The sequence below is a fragment of the Desmodus rotundus genome, chromosome 1, assembly GCF_022682495.2.
Source record: "Desmodus rotundus isolate HL8 chromosome 1, HLdesRot8A.1, whole genome shotgun sequence".
In the NCBI taxonomy this organism is placed as follows: domain Eukaryota; kingdom Metazoa; phylum Chordata; class Mammalia; order Chiroptera; family Phyllostomidae; genus Desmodus; species Desmodus rotundus.
The window spans coordinates 830956-850911 of record NC_071387.1 but is presented as its reverse complement, the minus strand read 5'-3'; the positions used below and the strand labels follow the sequence as shown (position 1 = coordinate 850911).

At 66.9% G+C, this 19956-nt stretch overlaps 3 protein-coding genes across 3 annotated transcripts; all 3 read left to right on the top strand.

Moving 5' to 3' along the window:
* The first annotated feature begins 302 nt into the window (after positions 1–302).
* On the top strand, positions 303–6294 carry ENTPD2 (ectonucleoside triphosphate diphosphohydrolase 2). Its single transcript, XM_024562258.3, has 9 exons — positions 303–618; positions 2024–2141; positions 2730–2880; positions 3084–3243; positions 3323–3550; positions 4014–4268; positions 4353–4472; positions 5448–5582; positions 5675–6294. Exons 1-9 carry the CDS (start codon positions 502–504, stop codon positions 5876–5878), a joined length of 1488 nt encoding a protein of 495 aa, XP_024418026.2. The 5' UTR covers positions 303–501; the 3' UTR covers positions 5879–6294.
* Positions 6295–7880: 1586 nt separating this feature from the next.
* On the top strand, positions 7881–13539 carry NPDC1 (neural proliferation, differentiation and control 1). The gene is made up of 9 exons (XM_053918692.2): positions 7881–8218; positions 10851–10997; positions 12094–12228; positions 12322–12495; positions 12572–12638; positions 12713–12797; positions 12889–12968; positions 13140–13236; positions 13369–13539. Exons 1-9 carry the CDS (start codon positions 8107–8109, stop codon positions 13444–13446), a joined length of 975 nt encoding a protein of 324 aa, XP_053774667.1. The 5' UTR covers positions 7881–8106; the 3' UTR covers positions 13447–13539.
* Positions 13540–17362: 3823 nt separating this feature from the next.
* FUT7 (fucosyltransferase 7) lies at positions 17363–19649 on the top strand. The gene is given in 4 exon segments (XM_045196703.2): positions 17363–17641; positions 17765–17875; positions 17967–18010; positions 18012–19649. Coding segments are annotated over 3 exon segments (1041 nt in total). The 5' UTR covers positions 17363–17641; positions 17765–17862; the 3' UTR covers positions 18996–19649.
* Positions 19650–19956: the final 307 nt, after the last annotated feature.

Genomic DNA, 19956 nt, shown 5'->3' with positions numbered 1-19956 from the left:
CTGGGTCAGCTCAGGGTCCCTGGAACCTGACCCGGGGAAGGTAGGGCAGGGAGCCCACCTGCCTGGGAGCCAGCCCAGCCCACCCCCATGCCACGCTGCTTGCACAAGGCCGCAGGGATGGGGCGTTTTGGGGGTACTGCCATGCGGAGCCACCGGCGTCCACAGGCGGACACACCAATGTAGGCCAGCCCTTGGGGTCAGTGGACAGGTCAGAGGATAGGAGTTTTCGGATGAGGAGTCGGTGGACAGGCAGGAGGGTAGGCAACAACCTCAGGGTGCGGGGGCTGCGACTTGGGCGCTGGGGAGGCAGGGTGACTCACCTGCGCTTGCAGGAGCGCTCCCTGGGAGGGCGGTGGGCGTGTCGGCCGCTAGTGGGCGTGGCCAACGTGGTTGCTGCGGGTCTTCGCCCCGCCCCGGGCGCCTACCCCTCGGCGCCCGGACCTCGGACTCCCGGCTCCCCGCCACCCCTCTGTTACCGCCGGGTCCGTCCGCCACCCGCCCATGGCCGGGAAGGTGCTGTCGCTGCTGCCGCCGTTCCTGCTGGCCGCCGCAGGCCTCTGCGGCCTCCTGCTGCTGTGCGTCCCTACTCGCGATGTCCGGGAGCCGCCCGCCCTCAAGGTACCTGCTAGCGCGCGGGGCACCGGCGGGGCGCTGGGCCAGGCTGCTCCCGCGTGGCTGCCCACAACCCCCGCCCGCGCTCTGCTCCCGACCAGCGGGGTGGAATCCTGGCTCCGCGCGCTCCGCTCCCGACCAGCGGGGTGGCATCCCGGTCCCTTGCGCTCCTCTCCTAGCCTGAGTCCGTCGGACCCCGGCGGCGCTTCCGGGGACACGCGGAGCTAGAGGCTGAAGTCCCGGCTCGCCGAACCTCCGCGGAGCCTGTCATGGGCGCGGCTGAGGAGCTGTCTCTCTGCTCCCCGGATGTGCCTCAGGCTCCGGCTGGAACCGGGCAGCCCACAGGGGTGCACTGGTTTGGGGTTCAGCCCAGACGGAGTGCGAAGGTCCTGGAGCCTAGGCAACCCTCCTCACCTCTCCGTGGTCCCGACAGTGGCAGCTGCCTTTGAGGGGGGCCTGGTGGTAGGGGGTGGGGGTCAGACAGGGCAGGCACTGAAAGCGTTGGGGTGAGCCAGGCCAGGCCAGGCCCAGCCTCCAAGAGTCCAGCTGGCTCCCTTAACCCTTTCATGGACTTGGGGGGTGGGGAAGGCTTGGGTGTGCGCATATGTGTGTGAGGAGGGGCAGGCGGCAGCAACTCAGGATGGGCCTTGACAGGGGTGGGTGCTCTGTAGCCCAGGACCACCACCAGGTGGAGTTGGGGTGGGTGGATGGGTTGATCTGAGACTGGCTGGAGTTCCCTGGAGTGGGGGGCTGACTGGAGTGCCCCCTTCCCTGTCCAGGAGGATGTGTTCCCCAGTCTGGCTCTGCCTGCTGGAATCCAGGCCCTTGGGGGCAGGTTCTGGGAAGAGGCAGATGCCAGCTGCGCGCTTCTGTCCCACCTGCCCAGGAGGCCTGGCTGGCATCGCCCCTCAGCCCTGCAGGCCCTACCCTCCGTGGCTCCGGCTCGGAGGCCCAGGGTGGGGTGTCTTCAGGCAGGGCCAGCAGGGATGGAGCCCTCACAGCCTTCTCCCTGGGGCCCTGGCTTCCACATCCTCAGGCTGGGCCTCGGTCCGGGAGACTGGGACGGGAGGGAGGAAGAGCTGGCCCTGGAGGGTTCTTCCTGCAGCTGGGCTTCCCTCCCAGAGCCTGGGAACCTCATGTCCCTGGGACAAGACTCCAGAGGTGGCCCTGGGACCTGCTGACCCTCAGCATGTGCCTGCCAGAACGGCCCCCGCCCTCGGAGGGGAAGAAGCTCCTGGCCCCATTCTCTCCTGTCCTGTGTCACTGTGGCTGTCCCTGGCCTTCTCTGAGCCTCAGGACACCCAGCCTCCACACGGCGGGGTGCGGTGGAAAGCAGGAGCGGGGGCAAAGGGCATGGCCTTCAGGCCCCTCCCCTCCCCCCACGGGTGACCCCCTACACTCCTGCCCTCAGTATGGCATCGTCTTGGACGCTGGCTCCTCCCACACGTCTATGTTCATCTACAAGTGGCCTGCGGACAAAGAGAACGACACGGGCATTGTGGGCCAACACAGCTCCTGTGACGTGCGTGGTGAGAGTCCCCCAAGCACTGGGTGCACCCCAACCTGGATGCTCACTCGCCGTACGGCCTCAGGGGCCCTGTCTTGCCTTAGCCTCTGTGGACGGGCCCCTCTGCTCCTGCTGCTTAGGGCCTGCCCCACACAGGAGCTGCAGGAGACCTGGAAACAGAGGGAGGCCAGGGCCCCCTGGGAGCTGCAGGCACTTCCACTCTGCAAAGGAAGCTGGGTAGCGGTCGAAGGTTGGGGCCATGCCTGGCCCGAGACTGGCCTTTACTCCCCAGATGGAGCAAAAGGGGCTCTGAGGAGCTGGTGGGCACCCCTGGCAGGCCTTGTGGGAGGCCAGGCCTAGTGACAATGCCCAGGGCTTTGTCCTGGCACCTGTGGACACACCCATGGCTTGGGCGGCAGCTTCAGAGAATTTGGGTGGCGCACAGGTGGGCCCCTTTGTCTGCGGGCGTCTCTGAAGGCTTAAGCAGGAAAGGTGTGCTTCAGCTGCTGGTTTGGGAGCCCAAGCCCCCCCCCCACCAAGCCTTGTTGGCCCTTGGCCCACCCCCAGGGTTGACCGCCCAGCTCAGGCCCGTCTCACGGCCTCCCTCTAGGTGGGGGCATCTCCAGCTACGCAGACAACCCCTCTGGGGCTGGCCAGAGTCTTGTGGAATGCCTGGACCAGGCGCTCCAGGACGTGCCCAGGGAGAGACACGCAGGCACACCCCTCTACCTGGGAGCCACAGCGGGTATGCGCCTGCTCAAGTGAGTGTGCCCGTCCCCGACCTTCCCGGCCCTGGGTCCCTCACAGCAGCCTCAGCACAGGGTGGGCCCCACACGCCCTCAGCCACAGCAGCCCTCGGGCAGGGCCCCTTTTGGCTGGCGGGGGGCCACCAGGTACCGCAGCTGCAGGGCCGTAGGCCCCCACCCCCAGAAGGATGCCTCTCAGAGACTTCCCCATGTCCCAGCCTGACTAGTCCGGAGGCCTCAGCCGAGGTGCTCACGGCCGTGATGCGGACGCTGACCCAGTACCCCTTCGACTTCCGTGGTGCCCGCATCCTCTCTGGCCAGGACGAGGGGGTGTTTGGCTGGGTGACTGCCAACTACCTGCTGGAGAACTTCATCAAGGTGGGCCTGCCGGCCAGCCCAATGAGCTGGGGGTGTGGGCACCCACCCACTGGCTGACCCCAGCCTTCCCTCCTCACAGTACGGCTGGGCAGGCCGGTGGTACCGGCCAAGGAAGGGGACGCTGGGGGCCATGGACCTGGGAGGTGCCTCCACACAGATCACCTTCGAGACGGCCAGCCCGGCCGAGGATCCCGCTGACGAGGTCCAGCTGCGACTCTATGGCCAGCAGTACCGTGTCTACACCCACAGCTTCCTCTGCTACGGCCGCGACCAGGTCCTCAAAAGGCTGCTGGCCAGTGTACTCCAGGTGCCCCACCAGCCCCGGCCCACCCACACCACTGTGCCCTGCGTGGGGGGGGTGCGGGGTAGGGGCCAAGGGCACAGGGTACAGCCTGGACGGCAGCCACGCCCAGGACAGCTTCTCCAGACAGCAGGAGCCAGTGGGCTCTAATCGGCTGGAAGGATGGGAGGGGAGGGATCCTGTGCGGGCAAAGGTTCAATGGCTAGGGGTGGACCTGGCGAGTGCCGGCTGCGGGGGGAGGAGGGCCAGGGCCAGGCCTCAGAGGGCCTGGGCTGCCTGGCCAAGGGGTTTGGGTTTTGTCCAGCAGCAATGGGGAGCAGAGGGTTGCTCCTGAGCACAGTAGTGATGTCACTGAGTACGATCTGGGGGAGACCATCAGGCTGGTCCTCTGGGGAGTGCCTCCGAAGGTCCTGGGGAGGGCAGTGCCTGAAGTGGGGGTGGCACAACCCACACCCGCGTCATTCCCCAGACCCACAGCGCCCACCCCTGCTGGCCTCGAGGCTACTCCAGGCAAGTGCTGCTCCGGGACGTGTACGGGTCACCATGCACCGCAGCCCTGCGGCCCCAGGCCTTCGACAGCAGCAGTAGGGTCAGCCTGGCGGGGTCCAGCAACCCTGCCCTCTGCCGTGGCCTCGTCCAGGGGCTCTTCAACTTCTCAGCCTGCCCCTTCTCTCGATGCTCCTTCAATGGCATCTTCCAGCCCCCTGTGGCTGGGGACTTTCTCGTGAGTCCAGGGGACACGGAGGGGGGCCAACGCCTTGCAACACCTGGGGTTTGGGCTCAGTGTGGCCGTACCCTCCCTGCGCAGGCCTTCTCTGCTTTCTTCTACACCGTGGACTTCCTGAGTTCCGTGATGGGGCTGCCCGTGGCCACCCTGCAGCAGCTGGAGGCCGCCGTGGTCACCGTCTGCAACCAGACGTGGAGTGAGGTGAGGCCTGTGCCCCTCCTCCAGGGCCTCAGGGGAGGGTTCAACCAGCCGCCCAGCTTCCCAGGCATTCATTGCATGAAAAGTGGGGGTCCTCGGCCTCTCAGAGGGCCTCGTGCAGTGGGGGACACACCACTGGTCGGACCGGGAAAGTGGCTGGGTGGCAGCAGGGCGGCCAGGAGCCAGAAGAGATGGGGCTGCTGAAGCATCCCTGAGGCTTCTCCCTAGAACCACGACCTGGGGGGCAGCAGGAACAGCCAGCATGCAGCAGGTGTGGCTGTGGGAGCAGGGCCTGGACTGCTGGGGCGGGGGGTGCAGGAGTAGGCCTGGAGACAGACTTAGCAGGCAGAATGGGCAGGCCTCAGGTCGGGAGTGGGAGTTGGAGACAACCTCCAGGATTCTGGCTACTGCTCCTAGCCAGACACAGGTGCCAAGTGCAGGCTCTGGGCGGGCGAGGGGGGCCAGGGCCTGCGAGGCGTAAGCGGCCCTCCAGGGCCTCTGGAAGAAACACTTGAGTGCCTGTGGGCTCGGCACAGGGGGAGGCCCCTGTCCTCTCTGTATCTGGTGGCAGACAGACGAGAGAGACTGGGGGACGGGGGTGAGGGAGAGGGGCCAGAGGCAAGCCCAAGGTCTGGGCTGGGGTTCAAGCCTGGAGCTTCTTCTCTTCCCCTGACAGCATGCTGAGGGCGACTTTGGGAGGGGGGGTTGCAGCAGCCCTCAGCTCTCTGGTGGCCATCCCTGCTGTCCCCTCCTTGTCCACCTCCCAAGCATAGGGCTCCCAGCCATTCCAAAGTCCCACTTTTCTTCCTCGAGGAGCAGCTTGCCTGGTGGTGCACCCCCCCACCTCTTTCTACCCCACATTGCCCGTGCGTATGTGTGTGCATGCATGCGTGGTGCAGCCCATGGCTGGCCATCGGCCTTGTGGGGCCCAGACCTCCTGGTAGCCGGGGCCCCAATATCGCCCCACCTGCGTCTCAGCTACAGGCTCGGGCGCCAGGGGAAGTGGCCCACCTGCCCAGCTACTGCGCTGGGGCCATGTTCGTGCAGCAGCTCTTGAGCACCGGCTATGGCTTCGACGAGCGCGCCTTCAGCCGCGTGACCTTTCAGAAGAAGGTGGGAACTGGAGAGAGGGCGGGGCCTCCGGGGTGGAGGCGGGGTCTCCGGGGCTGAGCAAAGGCTGAGTCCGCACTCTTCACTCGCCGCAGGCCGGGGACACTGCGGTCGGCTGGGCGCTTGGCTACATGCTGAACCTGACCAACATGATCCCCGCCGACCCGCCGGGGCTGCGCAAGGGCACTGACTTCAACTCTTGGGTGGTCCTCCTCCTGCTCTTCGCCGCCTTGCTCCTGGCCGCGCTAGTCCTGCTGGCGCGCCAGGCGCGTTCCGCCAAGTCGCCGAGCGCCATCTAGGGACTGGCTGGGGGCAGCTGCCCCAGCCCTGTATTCCCCCCATCCCTCACCCCACCGCCCTCCACATCTCTGCCCCTAATGCGGCCCAGAAACCGAGACAGAACTCTAGCACCTGCTCCCAAGGGGGCCGGGAGCGCGAAGGGAACCGAACCTAGCCCCTTCAGCCTGTCAGCCTTGTCTTCGTCTCGAGGCTTCGTGCCCCTTCTCCTGCAGAGGGTGGGTGAGGCAGACACCCCGTATCCATCAGCCTGTTACTACGGGGTGGGTTTCCAGGAAATGGAGCCTTTATTCTGATAATCAGGGTCCTCCGAGACACCCCCCCACTCGGGTCTGTGTTAGGGGGAGAGTCAGAGCCCATAGGCTAGGGGCCTCCCAGTGTCTACTTGTAAAACTTTGTAATAAAATGTTTGTCCTGAGCGGTGGACAGACCTCTGCTGCCCACCCGCCCGCCCGCCCTCTGCACAGCTGCGCCGGCCACGCGCGCGCGCCCCCTCCCGGTACTCAGGGCGGACCTCCGCCACTCTTCCTCCTCTCTGGGTCCAGCCCTGGGGCGGTGCTGACCGCGGTCCTTGCGCCGCGCCTCCCTCGAAGCCTGGAGTGGCTGCTGGGTGGCTGGCGGGGGAGTCCCTGCTCCCCCGAGTCTTCTCTGGCCATGGGAGCCCCTGCAGCACCCCCAGCCCTGCGTCCGTGACGTAGGCCAGACGGGAGGCCCCGCCCTTGCGGAGAGCCGGCCTGGGGTGCAGGTGCGGGGAGCGGAGATGCTGAGAGAGTGGGTCGTGAGCAAGCCAGGTGCCTGGGGTGCCGGCGGTGCTCGAAGGGACGGGTGGAGGGCGCGAGGCGGTGCCATGCAGGGACGCTGAGACTAGGGCCAGGAGGGATGCGGTCTCCATCTCTGCGAGAAATGAGCCTTGTGGAGAGCCTGGCTCCAGAGCCAAGCGTGGCAAGCGCACGGGAAGACACAGCGCTCCCCTCCTGCTTCGGTGCTTTTCTACGCTGCGGGGAGACTTCAGCCAGCCCCCACCTGCGGCCCCTCCCCTAAGCCTCGCTTTCTCCCACTAGAGCGAAGGCGTGGTCTTCTCTGCACCTCCCGCTTGCGCTGACCTTTCTGGGAAGTGAGCTCAGACCCTTTTTCTGTCCGACCAGTGCCCTGTGAGGCATTGCTGTTTTGCTCCCCACCACCCCACACCGCGCCGCGTCTGCCGGTGTGTGAGCCAATCGACAAACCTGAGGGCAGCCAGCCCCAGCGTCTGAGTTCAGAGGGCAAAGGCCGAAGAGTGAGCACCGGTTGGGGGCTCATTCTGGTTCAGCGGCTTGAGCCGGCGGGAGGTTTCCAGGTTAGATGGGGTGAGTGTGCTCTCAGGAGGCAACTAGCGGAATGCAAGCAGGGGCGCCACAGCTGCTTTGTTGTCCTGGGGCCCCAGGGCACTGAAAGGCTGCCTGTCACCTGGGGACCGTGGACAGCTCCCAGCTGACTCTCATCAACAGCTCCAGGCCACTCTTGCCCCCTGGCGGCTCCACTTGAGAGCTGCCGCCCCATCCCAACCCCAGTAGCCACCTACACCAGCCTGGTTCTGTGTGTGTGTGTGTGCGCGCGCGCGCTCGCGCTCATAGCCGTGTCTCTGAGTGCCCGGTGCGTCTTTGGGACACACCTGTGCGTTCCTGTGCATCTGTCCACCCCGTGCGCGCCTGGTGTCCCTGTGTTCCCCGAGGTTGCGCCGCCAGACCCTGTCTGGTCTCCTGCTCCAGTGGGTGGGGGTGGGGTGGGAGGTGGCAGCCCCATGGGGGCGGGGGCGAGGGCCGGAGAAGCGCATCCGGGGAAGCTCCCCCCACCCCGGCCAGTCCCTAGCAGGGTTTGTGGAGAACACAGAAGGTCCTCGGGTGCAGAGGTCGCGGAGGTTGAAGCACGCAGAAACCCGAAGAATCGGGGGTCCCTCAGAGCTCGAGAGGGGGGAGGGGCTCAGGCTGGAGGCGCGGTCCCGCCCCCGCCGGTGGAGCGCGCAGGCGCACTCCCCGCGCACTGCCTAGTCGCCGCGCCTGCATCCCGGATCCTTTGCCGCAGCGTCAACGCCGCCGCGACCTCCTCTTCTCCTCCTCCTCCTCCTCCTCGGCCTCCACCTCCTCTTCCTCCTCCGCTCCCTCCTCCGCAGCCTCAGCCAACGCGACGCCGGGAGCCCGAGCCCAGCCCCGGGCCTCGCGGTGCCATGCTGCCCCGGCGGCGGCGCTGAAGGATGGCGACGCCCGTCCCTCCGCCCTCACCGCGGCACCTGCGGCTGTTGCGGCTGCTGCTCTCCGGCCTAGTCCTCGGCGTCACCCTGCGCGGTGCCGCTGCCGGCCGCCCGGGTGAGCGACAGCACTCCGCGCAGGGCGCCCCGGGGCCGGGTGCGCCGGGCAGGGGTCGTGCGGCGCCGCCGCCTTCTCCTGGGCCCGCAGGCCCCGCAGGCCAGGCCCGCTGACAGCCGCGCCGGCCCCGCCTCGCGCGGGTTGGGGGAAAAGAGGCCTGGGGTGCCCTGAAGGACGCCGCTGGTTGGGGCTTCTCCCGGGTTCCTGGTGGCGAACCCGAAGTTCACGCGCTTCTTGGCTTTGTGTCTGAGTCCTTGAGCCTGTCTGTGTCTGTGTCTCGGGAGGGCTTTGCGCGTGGGCCTGCCGCCGGCGGCCTGTGTGCATTTCCCTGGTGCTGCGCTGGGCCGGCCTGGCCCCGGGTGCCTTGCTACCCGTGTCTGTCCTGGGGCCGGGATACCAGTGCTTATCTGCCTGTCCCCATGCCTGGGGCTGTGTGGGACGAATCCCTTGCTCTGCTGCCATGGTCGCGGTCTGAAGGTTCCTAGGGTGTTTGACAGCTAGTCCTAGGCTTAGGGTCTGGTTTTCTGCCTTCAAAGGAGACAGGAGCAGCTTCCAGTCTCAAGCACTCTCCTTCACCCTTTGCCATGGAGGGCCCCACTGCCAGTCTACCTTCTGTGCTAGGGGCTGTGGGGCACCTCCCAGGGTGGATTCCAGTGAGCCCCGGGGTCCTGGGAGACCCTCCCTGCCTCCCAGATGGGCACCGGGGTTCCAGGCGGTAGCGGCCTGTGGGGACCTGGAGCCCCAAGGTCTGAGCTGGGACACTGTGCCCACACATCCAGTCCATTTTCCTGGCAGCCCCACAGGGAGGTGCTGTTTTCAGCCCATTTTACAGATGAGAAAGCTGAGGCCCTGAGAAGTTAAGCGGCTGGTATGCTGGAATGCTGAGCTGGGTAACGTGGCTGTCTGTGTGTGGCCTCAGGGCCAGAGCAGGGCAGGCTTCCTCCTGGGCGCAGCACCCCTAGGTGGGAGGATGCCATGACCAGGGAAGGGGGCCTAAGGGCCACAGCCTGGCTGGCCAGGGGTGGCACAGGCTACCCGCTGACAGCTGGACTCCAGGGCCTTTGCGTGGTGCCTCCCAGGGAGATGGGGTGTGGCCACAGTGCTGAGCCCCCACCTGGGGGGAGCCAGGTGCTCTTTGGCTTTATGCTCACCCAGATGTGGGGCGGGGTGCCAGCCACTCTTCAGCTCCCATTGTCCCTGAAACCTCCTCCTACACCCTGAGGCTGGAGTGGGGACTTTTCCAGCGGCCTCCACAGCAGTAGCCACATCTTCCTGGGCTGGGGGGCTGGCAGTGGAGGCCCCTGGAAACCAGAGCCTGCAGCCAGCGCTGGACCTCAGGCCCCTGCTCTTCGCTGGTGCACTCTGGGTCCTCAGCACCAGGGGCAGGGAGCGCCCGGCTCCCCAGGTGCCCGGCTGGTGTGTGCGGTCCGGATAGACCGGCTGGCACAGGCTTAATGTTTAACAAGCCCAAACCCCGGGCCCCGCTCCCTGATACTGGCGCCTGCTGGCCCCAGCTGAGCAGGACAGAGGCTGCTGGAGCCCCCTGGAGGGGACGCCTACAGCCAGGGGCTGCACGTGTCCAGTCACCACAGAAACCGAGCCAGGCCTGTCCGGGTCTGGGGAAGGGCGGAGCTGGGCATCCCCTGATCCCCCAGGTCACCCTGGACCTCCGTGGCCCCCCTTCAGTGTGAGGGCCTTGGCTGAGAGGGGTTCTGGTCCTCCAGAGACACCACTACCCGAGCCTCCCCCAGCAGGGTTGACGGTCCTGGGGGCTGTCCCCTGGCTCTGTGGCTCTGCTGTCCAGCGTCCCATCCCAGTGCTCAGGACATTCCTCAGCCTGGAGGTCATTCGCCTTCTGTACCAGAGGGGAAATTGAGGCAGAGGGGACCCCTGTCCTCCGTCCCCCAGCATCGGGATGTGACCCATTGGCCACGTGTGTAGGACGTCAGTCTGGGCCCCGAACCAGGATCTGGGCCCGGCCGAAGTCCCAGGCACGCCCTGTGTCAAAAGCGAGTGAGACTGGCCGGCTCCATCCCCGGCCTCCCCAACCCCAGCAGCCCCTGTGCCCTGGGGACAAGCCAGGGGTGGGACAGGAGGGGAGAACTGCCAACCAAGCCGGGTGCTGGTTCCACCCTGCCCGCTGGCTGCACTCCCTAGGGCTGGAGAATGGCATGATCGGTGGGTCAGGAGGGCGCCCCAAGGGGCGGGGAGAGGGGAGGCCAGCATCCTTTGCCACCACTGAGCCCGAGAGAAGCCTGAGCGCCGCCCCAGGGCTCCCAGTGTGGGCAGGCTTGCACCTGGGCACCCAGACCAGAGGTGGGAAGTGGAGGGCGGCCCAGCCCTGCTCGGCGGGGAGCATGGTGCTGTGCGGACAGTGAGGGGCAGTTTCCGCACAGAGGGCTGGTGCAGGCTGGGAAGTGGACTCTGGGGAGTGGGTGGGGCGGGCAGTTCTGATAAGTGTTAGGACTGTTTGTCTTCCTGGTTCTGGTCACTGGCCACAGGGAGGAAGGGCCTGCCCAGAACAATGGCAGGAGCCAGGCCCGGCCAGCTCTGTGGGGTGGGGGAGGGGTGCCTGGGACAGTGCTGCCTCTGTGCCGGCCGTGACCTCAGCCTGCCTCTGCTTCCTTCCCAGATGCAGCCGCCTGCCCTGGGAGCCTGGACTGTACCCTGCAGAGGCGGGCACGGTGCCCCCCGGGCGCTCACGTCTGTGGGCCCTGCCTTCAGCCCTTCCGGGAGGACCAACAGGGGCTCTGTGTGCCCAGGGCGCGCCGGCCTCCGGGTACTGGAGAGCAGGATACTCCTCCCCCCACCCTGACCACTGCCCCTAGCCTCAGCTCCCAGGCCTCCTGAGCTCGGTGGGATGCCTGGCTCTCTCTTGTCACCCTCCAGGTGGCCCGCTGATTCTTTTCAGATGGCGCCGGCCCAAGCCAGTGGTGGGCTGAGGCAGGGATGTCCGATGTGACATACTGGGGGACCCTGGGAGAGGCAGGGCCCCCCAAGGTCTGCCCCAACCCCCCAGGCACCCACTGCTGTGCCTGCGGTGGTGCTCACTCATTCCCTCCGTGCGCACTGGGGTGCCCCACCCGCCAACCGGAGCTCAGAGTGGGGAAGGCCAGGGAAGGCTGAGTGACTTCTGCTGTGAGGGGGCAATACCGAGGGCTGTGGGGGTGCCTAAGATTCTGGGCCTGTGGGAAGGGCTTCCCGGAGGAGCCTGTTACTGGCCGTTAGTGGGGCAGGGGCTGAGACCTGGTAGGCGAGACCCGGTAGGCGAGCGCTAGAGGTGGTGAGGAGCTGGGCAGGGGTGTCTAGTTGGAGCCTTGGTCTGGCCTGCAGAGCCCACCATGGGGAGAGGGGGGCCTGCCACCCCGTTCGCCTGTGTCACCCAGAGGGCTGCCCTCCCGGTGGAGGTGGGGGGGGCAGAAAGGGGCCTCTCCCCACTGCTCAGGGAGCCACTGCCCTTCTTGGCGCAGAAGGCAGTGGGGTGCGGTGTTACGTTGTCCCGGTGCTCCACCCACCCCTTTGTGGGGAACAGGTGGGGCAAGGGGCACCCTGCCCATATCCTGGCTTGTGCCCCCCACTCTCCTAGCACCTCCACCTCTTGTTCCACCCCCACTTTTCCTGGGAATGCTGCTGCTCCCACAGAACCCCCCCACCCAGCTGATCACCATGGCAACACAGGAGGGCCAAGGGCTGCAGGCTAGTACCTAGTCCTCAGGCCACCAGTGCCTGAGAGGAGCATGGAGGGAGAAGCCAGAAGTTGTGGACCTGGGGACTCGCTCCAGGATGGGTCCCTCGGCCTCTGGAGGCCACCTGCAGCCCGTGTTGTCAGGCAGTGGCTGGGGGCCCCCTACCTGACGGACCCTCCTTGTCCCCAGAGGAGGGCCCACCCCAGCCCAGACTAGAAGATGAGATTGATCTCCTGGCCCAGGAGCTAGCCCGGCAGGAGGCAGGGCGCTGGAAGCTCATGACCCTACCCCATCCTGAAGCACCACATCGGCTCCTGGAGGCTGGTGAGACCCCTGCCCCATCCCCCCTCACTGCCCGCCCCCCCTCAACCCCTGCCCAGCCTAGCCATGTGGTGATAACCTGCCTTCTCTCTGCAGCAGCCACCCTGGGGCTCTCCGACAGAGGCCAGGGCCCCGACCTGGGCCTCCCCTCCACTCGGGGAGCCCCTGCGCAGACAACCCACACCTCCTTGGGTTCTCCTGTATCGTCTGGGCCCGTGCACATGTCCCCCGTGGACCCCCAGGGCGGACGCGGTGATGGCTTCACCCTTGGTAGGTCCGGGTGGACGGGGCGCAGGGTCCCGCCGGGAGGCAGGCCGCCCTCACCGCCTGACCCGCCCGCCCGCAGTGTTCATCGTGGCGTGCTCCGTGGCGGGCACAGCGGCCCTCGCTGTGGCTGCTCTCTGCTGGTGCAGGTGAGCGGGGAGGCCGGGTGGGGGGCGCGGACAGGCGGGACCCTGCGGGTCTCAGCCTCCATCCGCCCCCGCAGGCTGCAGCGAGACATCCGCCTGACCCAGAAGGCCGACTACGCCGCCCCGCAGGCGCCAGGCTCCCCCGCAACGCCCAAGATCTCGGTGTGTGTTCCCGCCCTGCCCGGCTCCTGCCTCCCGGCTCCGGGCTCCGGGCCCCTCCTCCGCGGCTTGACCCCCTCTCCCGCCCCCGCAGCCCGGGGACCAGCGGCTGGCGCACAGCGCGGAGGTGTACCACTACCAGCACCAGAGGCAGCAGATGCGGTGCCTGGAGCGGTGAGATGCCCCACCCGGATGGCCCCCACCTCAGCCCCCGCCCCGACCCCAGTCCCCAGGCCCCGCCGCCCCCACCCCTGCACGCCGGCAGAGGTGGCAGAGCGCCTGCTTCCAATCTGGGCCCCTGCACCTGGAAGGTGTGGGCGGACCCGGCCATCCCGCCCCCACCAGGCATAAAGAGCCCCCCAAGGAGCTGAACTCGGCCTCCTCGGACGAGGAGAACGAAGATGGCGACTTCACCGTGTACGAGTGCCCGGGCCTGGCCCCGGTGAGTGCGGGGGGCGGGGGGTGCTCATCGGCTCCTAGGGGTCCTTTCTGCCAGCCTGGCCGCTCCCACGCACTCCCCATGCTGCCGCTGCCCACCCTTACCCCTGGATCCAACTAACGCTCGCCTTTGCAGACCGGGGAGATGGAGGTGCGGAACCCGCTGTTCGACCACTCCTCGCTCTCTGCGCCCCTGCCGCCCCCGCCGCCGTGACGTGAAGATCGACGCCCACTCTCTTGAGGACCAGTGGGTCCGCAGGTGGGGGGCCAAGGACCCGCGTTTCCCAATAAAGAAACCGTGTTCTGACATCTGGCTGTTCATGTGGCTGGGCTGGGGTGCCAGCCGGAAACCCCTGGGGGGCAGGGCACCTTCTGTTTCCCCTGCATCTGTCCTCTAAGGTCTGCATCCCAAAGGAGGGCGGGGAGAACCCTACAACCACGCAGGCACGGAAGCGCTGCAGACCTGGGCTGAGGTGCTGGAGACCCAGCCCCAGCCTTTGGGGCCATGGGGGGCAGTGTCCCCTGGAGTGGGGTCTTGTGGCTTGCAGCCCCACCGCCGAGAGGGGCACCTCTGCACCCTGCTGGGAAGCAGAGGCTTCAGCTCTCCTCGGACTCAGAGGATCACCCCACCCTCCTCGGCTTCCAGGCCTCACCCCCCAACACCTCTGCCCCAGATGGGAAGGGGGTGCAGCGCCGGGCCAGGCCCATCTGGACTCGGTGCCACTCCCGAAGCACCCCGCCTCGTGTGGGATGAAAAGGGCTGGTAGCGGGTGCCCACAGACACCGGGCACCCAGTGCCTCCATTCCTGGGGGTTGCCCGCCTGGGCCGGAAGGCAGGAGGAACAGGATACAGGCCTTGCGTGTGGCTTCGCCCCAGCCCCCCCTCCAGGCCCCTGCAGCAGACTTGGTGTGGGACATGGGAGGGGGCAGGTGCGGGGGCTGGGCAATGAGGACCACACGTCATTTCACCTGTGCCTTTAGGGGAGAGAGCTACAGAGAAAATTCGTGCAGAGGTGGGTCTGTCTGGTCCAGGCCAGCTTGTCTCGCTGAGCCAGGGCCAGGAGGTCCCTCCAGAGCTCTGGGCTCAGGCCCTGGGGTCCTGAGACTCGCCTCTCCAACCCCCTGCTGCCCTGACCTGGGCGGAGAGTTGGCCACCCAGTGTGCCCTTTCTGCCTCCTTGGGGCTCCCCAACCCGTCCCCAGTGTCCCTGCCACCCACTCCCCAGGGCCCCTTCCAGTGGTAGTGGCAGGTCAAGGGAGCCGGTGGGCCTGAGCCTGGGAAGTGCAGGCAGGGGCTGCGGTCCTCTGGGAAAGCAGGCCTCCCCCAGCATCCTGCTGTTCACCTGGCTTTCCAGGCTTCTGCCAGCCTCGGGCTCCACCAGACAGAGCCAGCCCGCTTTGTCCAAACTCCCCCAACCCCTTCCACGGGCCCCAGGGTGGCCCAGGTTTAGGGCTCAGGGAGGCCCTGGCTCCACAGGGACTCTGGGGACCCCGGTTCTGGGCAGGTGCGGATTCTGAGTCCCCCAGCGGCAAACCTGCCCCCGACCCCCACTGTACAGCATGGAGGGGTGAGGCCTTGGGTCTGAGTGTGGAGCAGAGCGGTGGGCCACCGTCAGCTACTGGAGGAGCCCCAGCAGACCCTGGAGCTCCTCCCGGACAAGGAGGCGGCTGTGCTTCCAGCCTGGGTGGCAAGGACAAGGTGTCAGAGAGAAGGGGCTGGTGCCTGCAGGGTACCCCTGGGCCCAGGCAGTCCCACTCAAAGCAGAATGAACGTGCCTGTCCTGCCTGCTGACACTGACCCCCTCCACAACCCCGGTGGTGTCCCCTTGGTCTGGGGGCCCCTGGGCCACCTGCCAACCTCAGTGCATCCACCTTCCCTAAGGGGCACCCTGAACTACATGCACTCTGCCCACCCTCTGGTTGGGAATAAATTGCACTCTGGCTCCCTTTGCCGCCTTCACTCTCAGGAGCCAGGTGGCTCTGGAGCATGGCCACCAGGGGGCCTCAGGGGGCCTGGCTGCATGCTGGCCTGTGCAGGCCCACCCTGGGAGCAGGCTGGTGGGCAGCTAGGCTCTGTCCCTGGCCCCCTCCGAGGTGCCCCTTGGTCAGGGGCTGGGCGGCTTATCGTCTGTGAGAGGTGGTGACCAGGAGGCTAGTTGCCTAACCTCCGTCTGGGCATGGACCTCCGGTTTCCGCTCAGTTGGCACCCACTGGGCGGTCAGTCCCACAGCCCGCCAGGGACTCAGCCTCAAAGTGGCGGTGTGCTCTCCGTTCCAAGATGCTCACGGGCTGGAAGCTGGAGCTGGGTGCCATCTGTGTCCCAGCGAGGCACGGGCCTGGGGAGGAGACAGCAAGACGAGGCCCCCGCTTCCCCTCTGACTCAGCTCTCTCACCTTGTCCTCTCTCCTCTGAGAGCCTCTCACTCTGACCCATTTCTGGGCTAAACCTCGGAGCCCCATTTCCCAGCCAGCGGGTTCCCACAACGGGGCCCCATGGCAGGAACCCGAGGGGCAGACTGCGTCAGGGGAGCGGCGGAGCCCCTGCGGAGGTAGCAGGCTCTTTCGTATCCACCCAGGAAGGGAGCAGGCCAGGGTGTGGTGAGGCCCATGGCAAGGGTCCCGGCCAGCCTGGCCGCGCAAACAGGAAGGGCAGAGCGCTGGCAGCCAGAAGCCAGGGCGCTCGCAGGCTGTGACAGGATCAGCTCCTTCCTGTGTGCCTGCCACCCGCGAGGTGCCTGCCACCACAGGGAGGTGCAGTGGGCTGATGCAAGGCCTGGGGCAGGGTGTGGCTCCCCTGGGGTCCCCTGCCAGGGGAGGGATGCCAGGCAGCACCAAAGGCTCAGTGCCTCTGCGGTCACCTCCCTAAACACTGGGGCAGCCCCCACTCTGTGCAGGCCCTGGTGCTGGCCAGCTGGGAGCCAGGCCCTAGGGCGCACCAGCACCTTCTTGGGTCTGCCACTTGGTGTCCAAGAGGTCCCGCAGCCCACCCTCCCTCCTCTGACATTGCACAAGACTCCACCGCAGCTCTGAGATTCTGCCTGGGGTGGGGAGCCTCTGAGGGGCCAAACCGCCCCCTTCTGGAGCTGCCTGTGCCCCCCGTGGGTCTGCCACCTGCTCCCGGTTCCTCCCTGAGAGCAGTGGGGGAGGGCAAAGGACAGGAGAGGGGGCGGACACAGGCCTCCCAGCAAACATGGGGTGGCAGTCCCAGGGACAGTTGCTGGTTGCTCTTTTTGCAACATCTGGCCCCAGCCCCCAAGATCCCGCCAGGCCCGAGGCCTCCAGAATGTGAGGACAGGGAACCCAGACCTGCCCTCCCGAGGGCAGGACAAGACGAGAGTCTGGCTGGGGTGGACAAAGCTAACGGGCACCACCCAGGCGAAGGGTGAGGACAAGAGGGGCTCAGGGATGTCTGACCACACTGGCGTCCGTATCTCCAGCTCAGAGGAACCAGAGAAAAAGGGGAAGGAACTGGACCTCCAGCTTGGGACCCAGGCTGGCTGAAGGGTGGGGGAGGAGAAGGGCCCTGGACGCGAGCCTTCCTCTTCCTGGCACCGGCATCAGCCTCCTGCCCCCCATGTCAGGGACACAAGGACTGCTTCCCTTTCCAGCCTGGAAAGCCCCCTCCCAGCCCCACCCCCACCCTCATCCTGAGCTGGGGGCCTGGAGGATGGGAGCTGGAGCCCCCAAGGGAAGTGCTCCCACCCCTCAGGCCTGCTGGCAGAAGCTCCGTCCCTCCCATCCAGGACCCGGGGCCTGCCCCCAGCCTGGGGCTTCTTCGGATACGTGTCCTGGGGAGGGAAAAAAGGCCCCGCAGCCCACAGGGACCAGGCCCAGCCCAACAACTGCCCACTGCGGGCAAGTCCAGGGCCTCCTGTGGACAGATACTCCTCGGGCCTCAGAATGGACCCCGCTCTCTGGGAATCTGAATTCTGGCACCAGATGTTCTAGAAGGGCAGGGGTGGGCGGGGTGGCCCCATGAGAAGCAACGGTAGAAACCTCGGCCACCTGGCAAAGCGCTGAGCACAGCAGGCCAGCGGGGCGGCAGGCCTGGAGCCCGGGCAGAGCCCAGCAGGTAGTGAGCAGGGGAAGTGGGTGACACCGCAGCCGCAGGGGGCGGCGCTGGCAGGGGCTCGGTGCGGTCTCTGAGGGAAGCGTGCCTGCCTTCCCCGGGGGGCCCCAGGCCTGGGTGCTGGGCAGGGACCGCGACCTCAGTTTCTGGGGAGTCCTTCAAGGGCGGGGTCACCTGCACCCAGGATGGCCTCCCCTTCCCCAAAGCTGAGCGGCACCCCCCTCCTGCCTTCTGTGCCCACCCAGAGGTCAGCAGCGTTGGGGAGCATGGAACTGGGTCCAGCTTGGAGCCCCTCCTTGGACCGCCCCCTTCCAGCAGCCGGAGAACCAGAGAGGAGGCAGGGTGAGGCTGGTGGTTCATGCCAAAGGTCACCTTCGGGTGGGGTGGGGCAGGGCGGGGGCGGGGGTGGGTGGGAGGCACCCCGGTTTCCTTCATCCAGGGCAGATGAAAGGAGCTCACTTCCAGGTGCAGCGCGCAGCTGTGATTTCAGGGCGCCTCTGCCTGGTGGCTGCTGTGATTTGAGAATCTTGGGTTTCTTGGGTGACTGATTCTGGGAGCCGTGGATGAGCCATGCCGGTGAGTGTCTGGTTTTCGGGGAGGCCAGGGCTGGGACACAGGGCCGTGAACGAGCTCGGGGAGACAGCCTCTCTTCCTGCGTCCCACATAGGGCATGCCTCTGCCCAGAAGCGGCGGGCCTTGGGGGGCCTGGCCTGGTGCAGCCCTGCTCACGGCCCTCTGGATCCTGTGGCTACTCCAACGGGCCCCTAGGGGTGTCCCGGCACCGCAGCGCACTCTCACCATCCTGATCTGGCACTGGCCCTTTGCCAGCCAGCCCCCGGAGCTGCCCAGCAACACCTGCGCCAGCTATGGCGTGGCCCACTGCCACCTGAGCACCAACCGCAGCCTGCTGCCCAGCGCCGATGCTGTGGTCTTCCACCACCGAGAGCTGCAGACCCGGCGGGCCCGCCTGCCCCTGGCCGAACGGCCGCATGGGCAGCCCTGGGTGTGGGCTTCCATGGAGTCGCCCAGCCACACGCACGGCCTCGGCCGTCTCCGCGGCATCTTCAACTGGGTGCTGAGCTACCGGCGGGACTCGGACATCTTTGTCCCCTACGGACGCCTGGAGCCCCGCCAGGGGCCCGTGCCCCCACTGCCGGCCAAGAATGGAGTGGCTGCCTGGGTGATCAGCAACTTCCAGTCCCGGCAGCGGCGTGTGCAGCTGTACCGGCAGCTGGTGCCTCACCTCCCAGTGGATGTGTTCGGCCGAGCCACCCGGCGGCCGCTGTGCACCGACTGCCTGCTGCCCACCGTGGCCCGGTACCTCTTCTACCTGGCCTTCGAGAACTCGCAGCACCCGGACTACATCACCGAGAAGTTCTGGCACAACGCCCTGGCCGCCAGCGCTGTGCCTGTGGTGCTGGGGCCCCCAAGGGCCACTTACGAGGCCTTTGCACCGCCTGACGCCTTCGTGCACGTGGACGACTTCAGCTCGGCCCGAGAGCTGGCCGCCTTCCTCCTGGGCATGAACGACAGCCAGTACCGGCGCTACTTCGCCTGGCGTGACAGGCTCCGTGTACGGCTGTTCAACGACTGGCGGGAGCGCTTCTGTGCCGTCTGCACCCGCTACCCCCACCTGCCCCGTGACCAGGTCTACCGGGACCTCCAGGGCTGGTTCCAAGGCTGGTTCCAGGCCTGAGCTCTGCCGGGCAGAGCGGGCAGGGGAGGATGGCTGGGGGCGGGCAGTGTGGTTGGACAGCTGGGTGTTCAGATCAAACCACTGGGCATCGGCCCCCACCGGCAACCATCAGGCTAATGTGGAGACTGGAGTCAGAGGCCAGGGTGCAAGGATGAGGGAAGAGCGGGCCAGTCTGGGTAGGCTGCCTGGAGGAGGAGGCTGGTGGGTATTGGAGCCGGCATTTGGGGCAGAGGCGAGAACAGCGAGGGAATTAATGGGGGTGGGTATTCCTGAGGTGGATCGGAGAAGAGAGGTTGCTAAGTCTCCTTCCCCACCTTGGTCAGGTCTTGGGCAGGTCAAGGCTGCCATACCTTGACCTGGGGATGTATGTGGGGATGTAGGGCTGAGACGGGCTGGAGGCAGGGCCCATGGCCCTGGGAACATGCCACCCTGTGTTTTTATGGGAAAAACCTGGCCCCCCCCCCCAAGACTCCCCTGTATCCGAGGTCCCCGGCCCAGATGCACAGCTGCATTGCCCATGCTGACCAGCTCTGTGCAGGCCCGGGCAAGGTGTGAGCAAGCCAGGTGACTCTGGGCTCTCTGCAGCCTGCAGTCCACTCAGGGAGGGGCCATCGATCAATAAAGAAACAAAGGCCAAGTGTGCCATGTGTCAGGTCTGGGAGGCACAGGACCCCATACAGCTCCCCACGTACCTGCCACCCTGGCTGCCCCAGAGCTCTCCTTGACCCTCCCCAGGATCCGACTGCTCTCTCTACCTTAACCTCCCTCTGCCTGAGATGCCCTGCCCTTTGTGGCCCCGTCCACTCACCCCCCACCCCCCACCCCGTTCCTTCAGCACCCTGCTAAATGGCCCGGAATCAGAGAGCCTTCCCTGACCCCCAAAAGACCAAGTGGTTGGACAGCAGGGGCGAAGTCTGCTGGGGGGTCAAAGGTGCCCCATCTGGAAGGCGCTGGGGTTTCA

Coding starts and splice junctions, on each gene's coding strand:
- ENTPD2 (XM_024562258.3), top strand. CDS start 502: ATGGCCGGGAAGGTGCTGTCGCTGCTGCCGCCGTTCCTGCTGGCCGCC. Junction 3,551..4,013: donor TGCTGGCCAGTGTACTCCAG/GTGCCCCACCAG, acceptor GTCATTCCCCAG/ACCCACAGCGCCCACCCCTG. Junction 4,473..5,447: donor GCAACCAGACGTGGAGTGAG/GTGAGGCCTGTG, acceptor CCTGCGTCTCAG/CTACAGGCTCGGGCGCCAGG.
- NPDC1 (XM_053918692.2), top strand. CDS start 8,107: ATGGCGACGCCCGTCCCTCCGCCCTCACCGCGGCACCTGCGGCTGTTG. Junction 10,998..12,093: donor CAGGGCGCGCCGGCCTCCGG/GTACTGGAGAGC, acceptor CCTTGTCCCCAG/AGGAGGGCCCACCCCAGCCC. Junction 12,798..12,888: donor CCGCAACGCCCAAGATCTCG/GTGTGTGTTCCC, acceptor CCGCCCCCGCAG/CCCGGGGACCAGCGGCTGGC.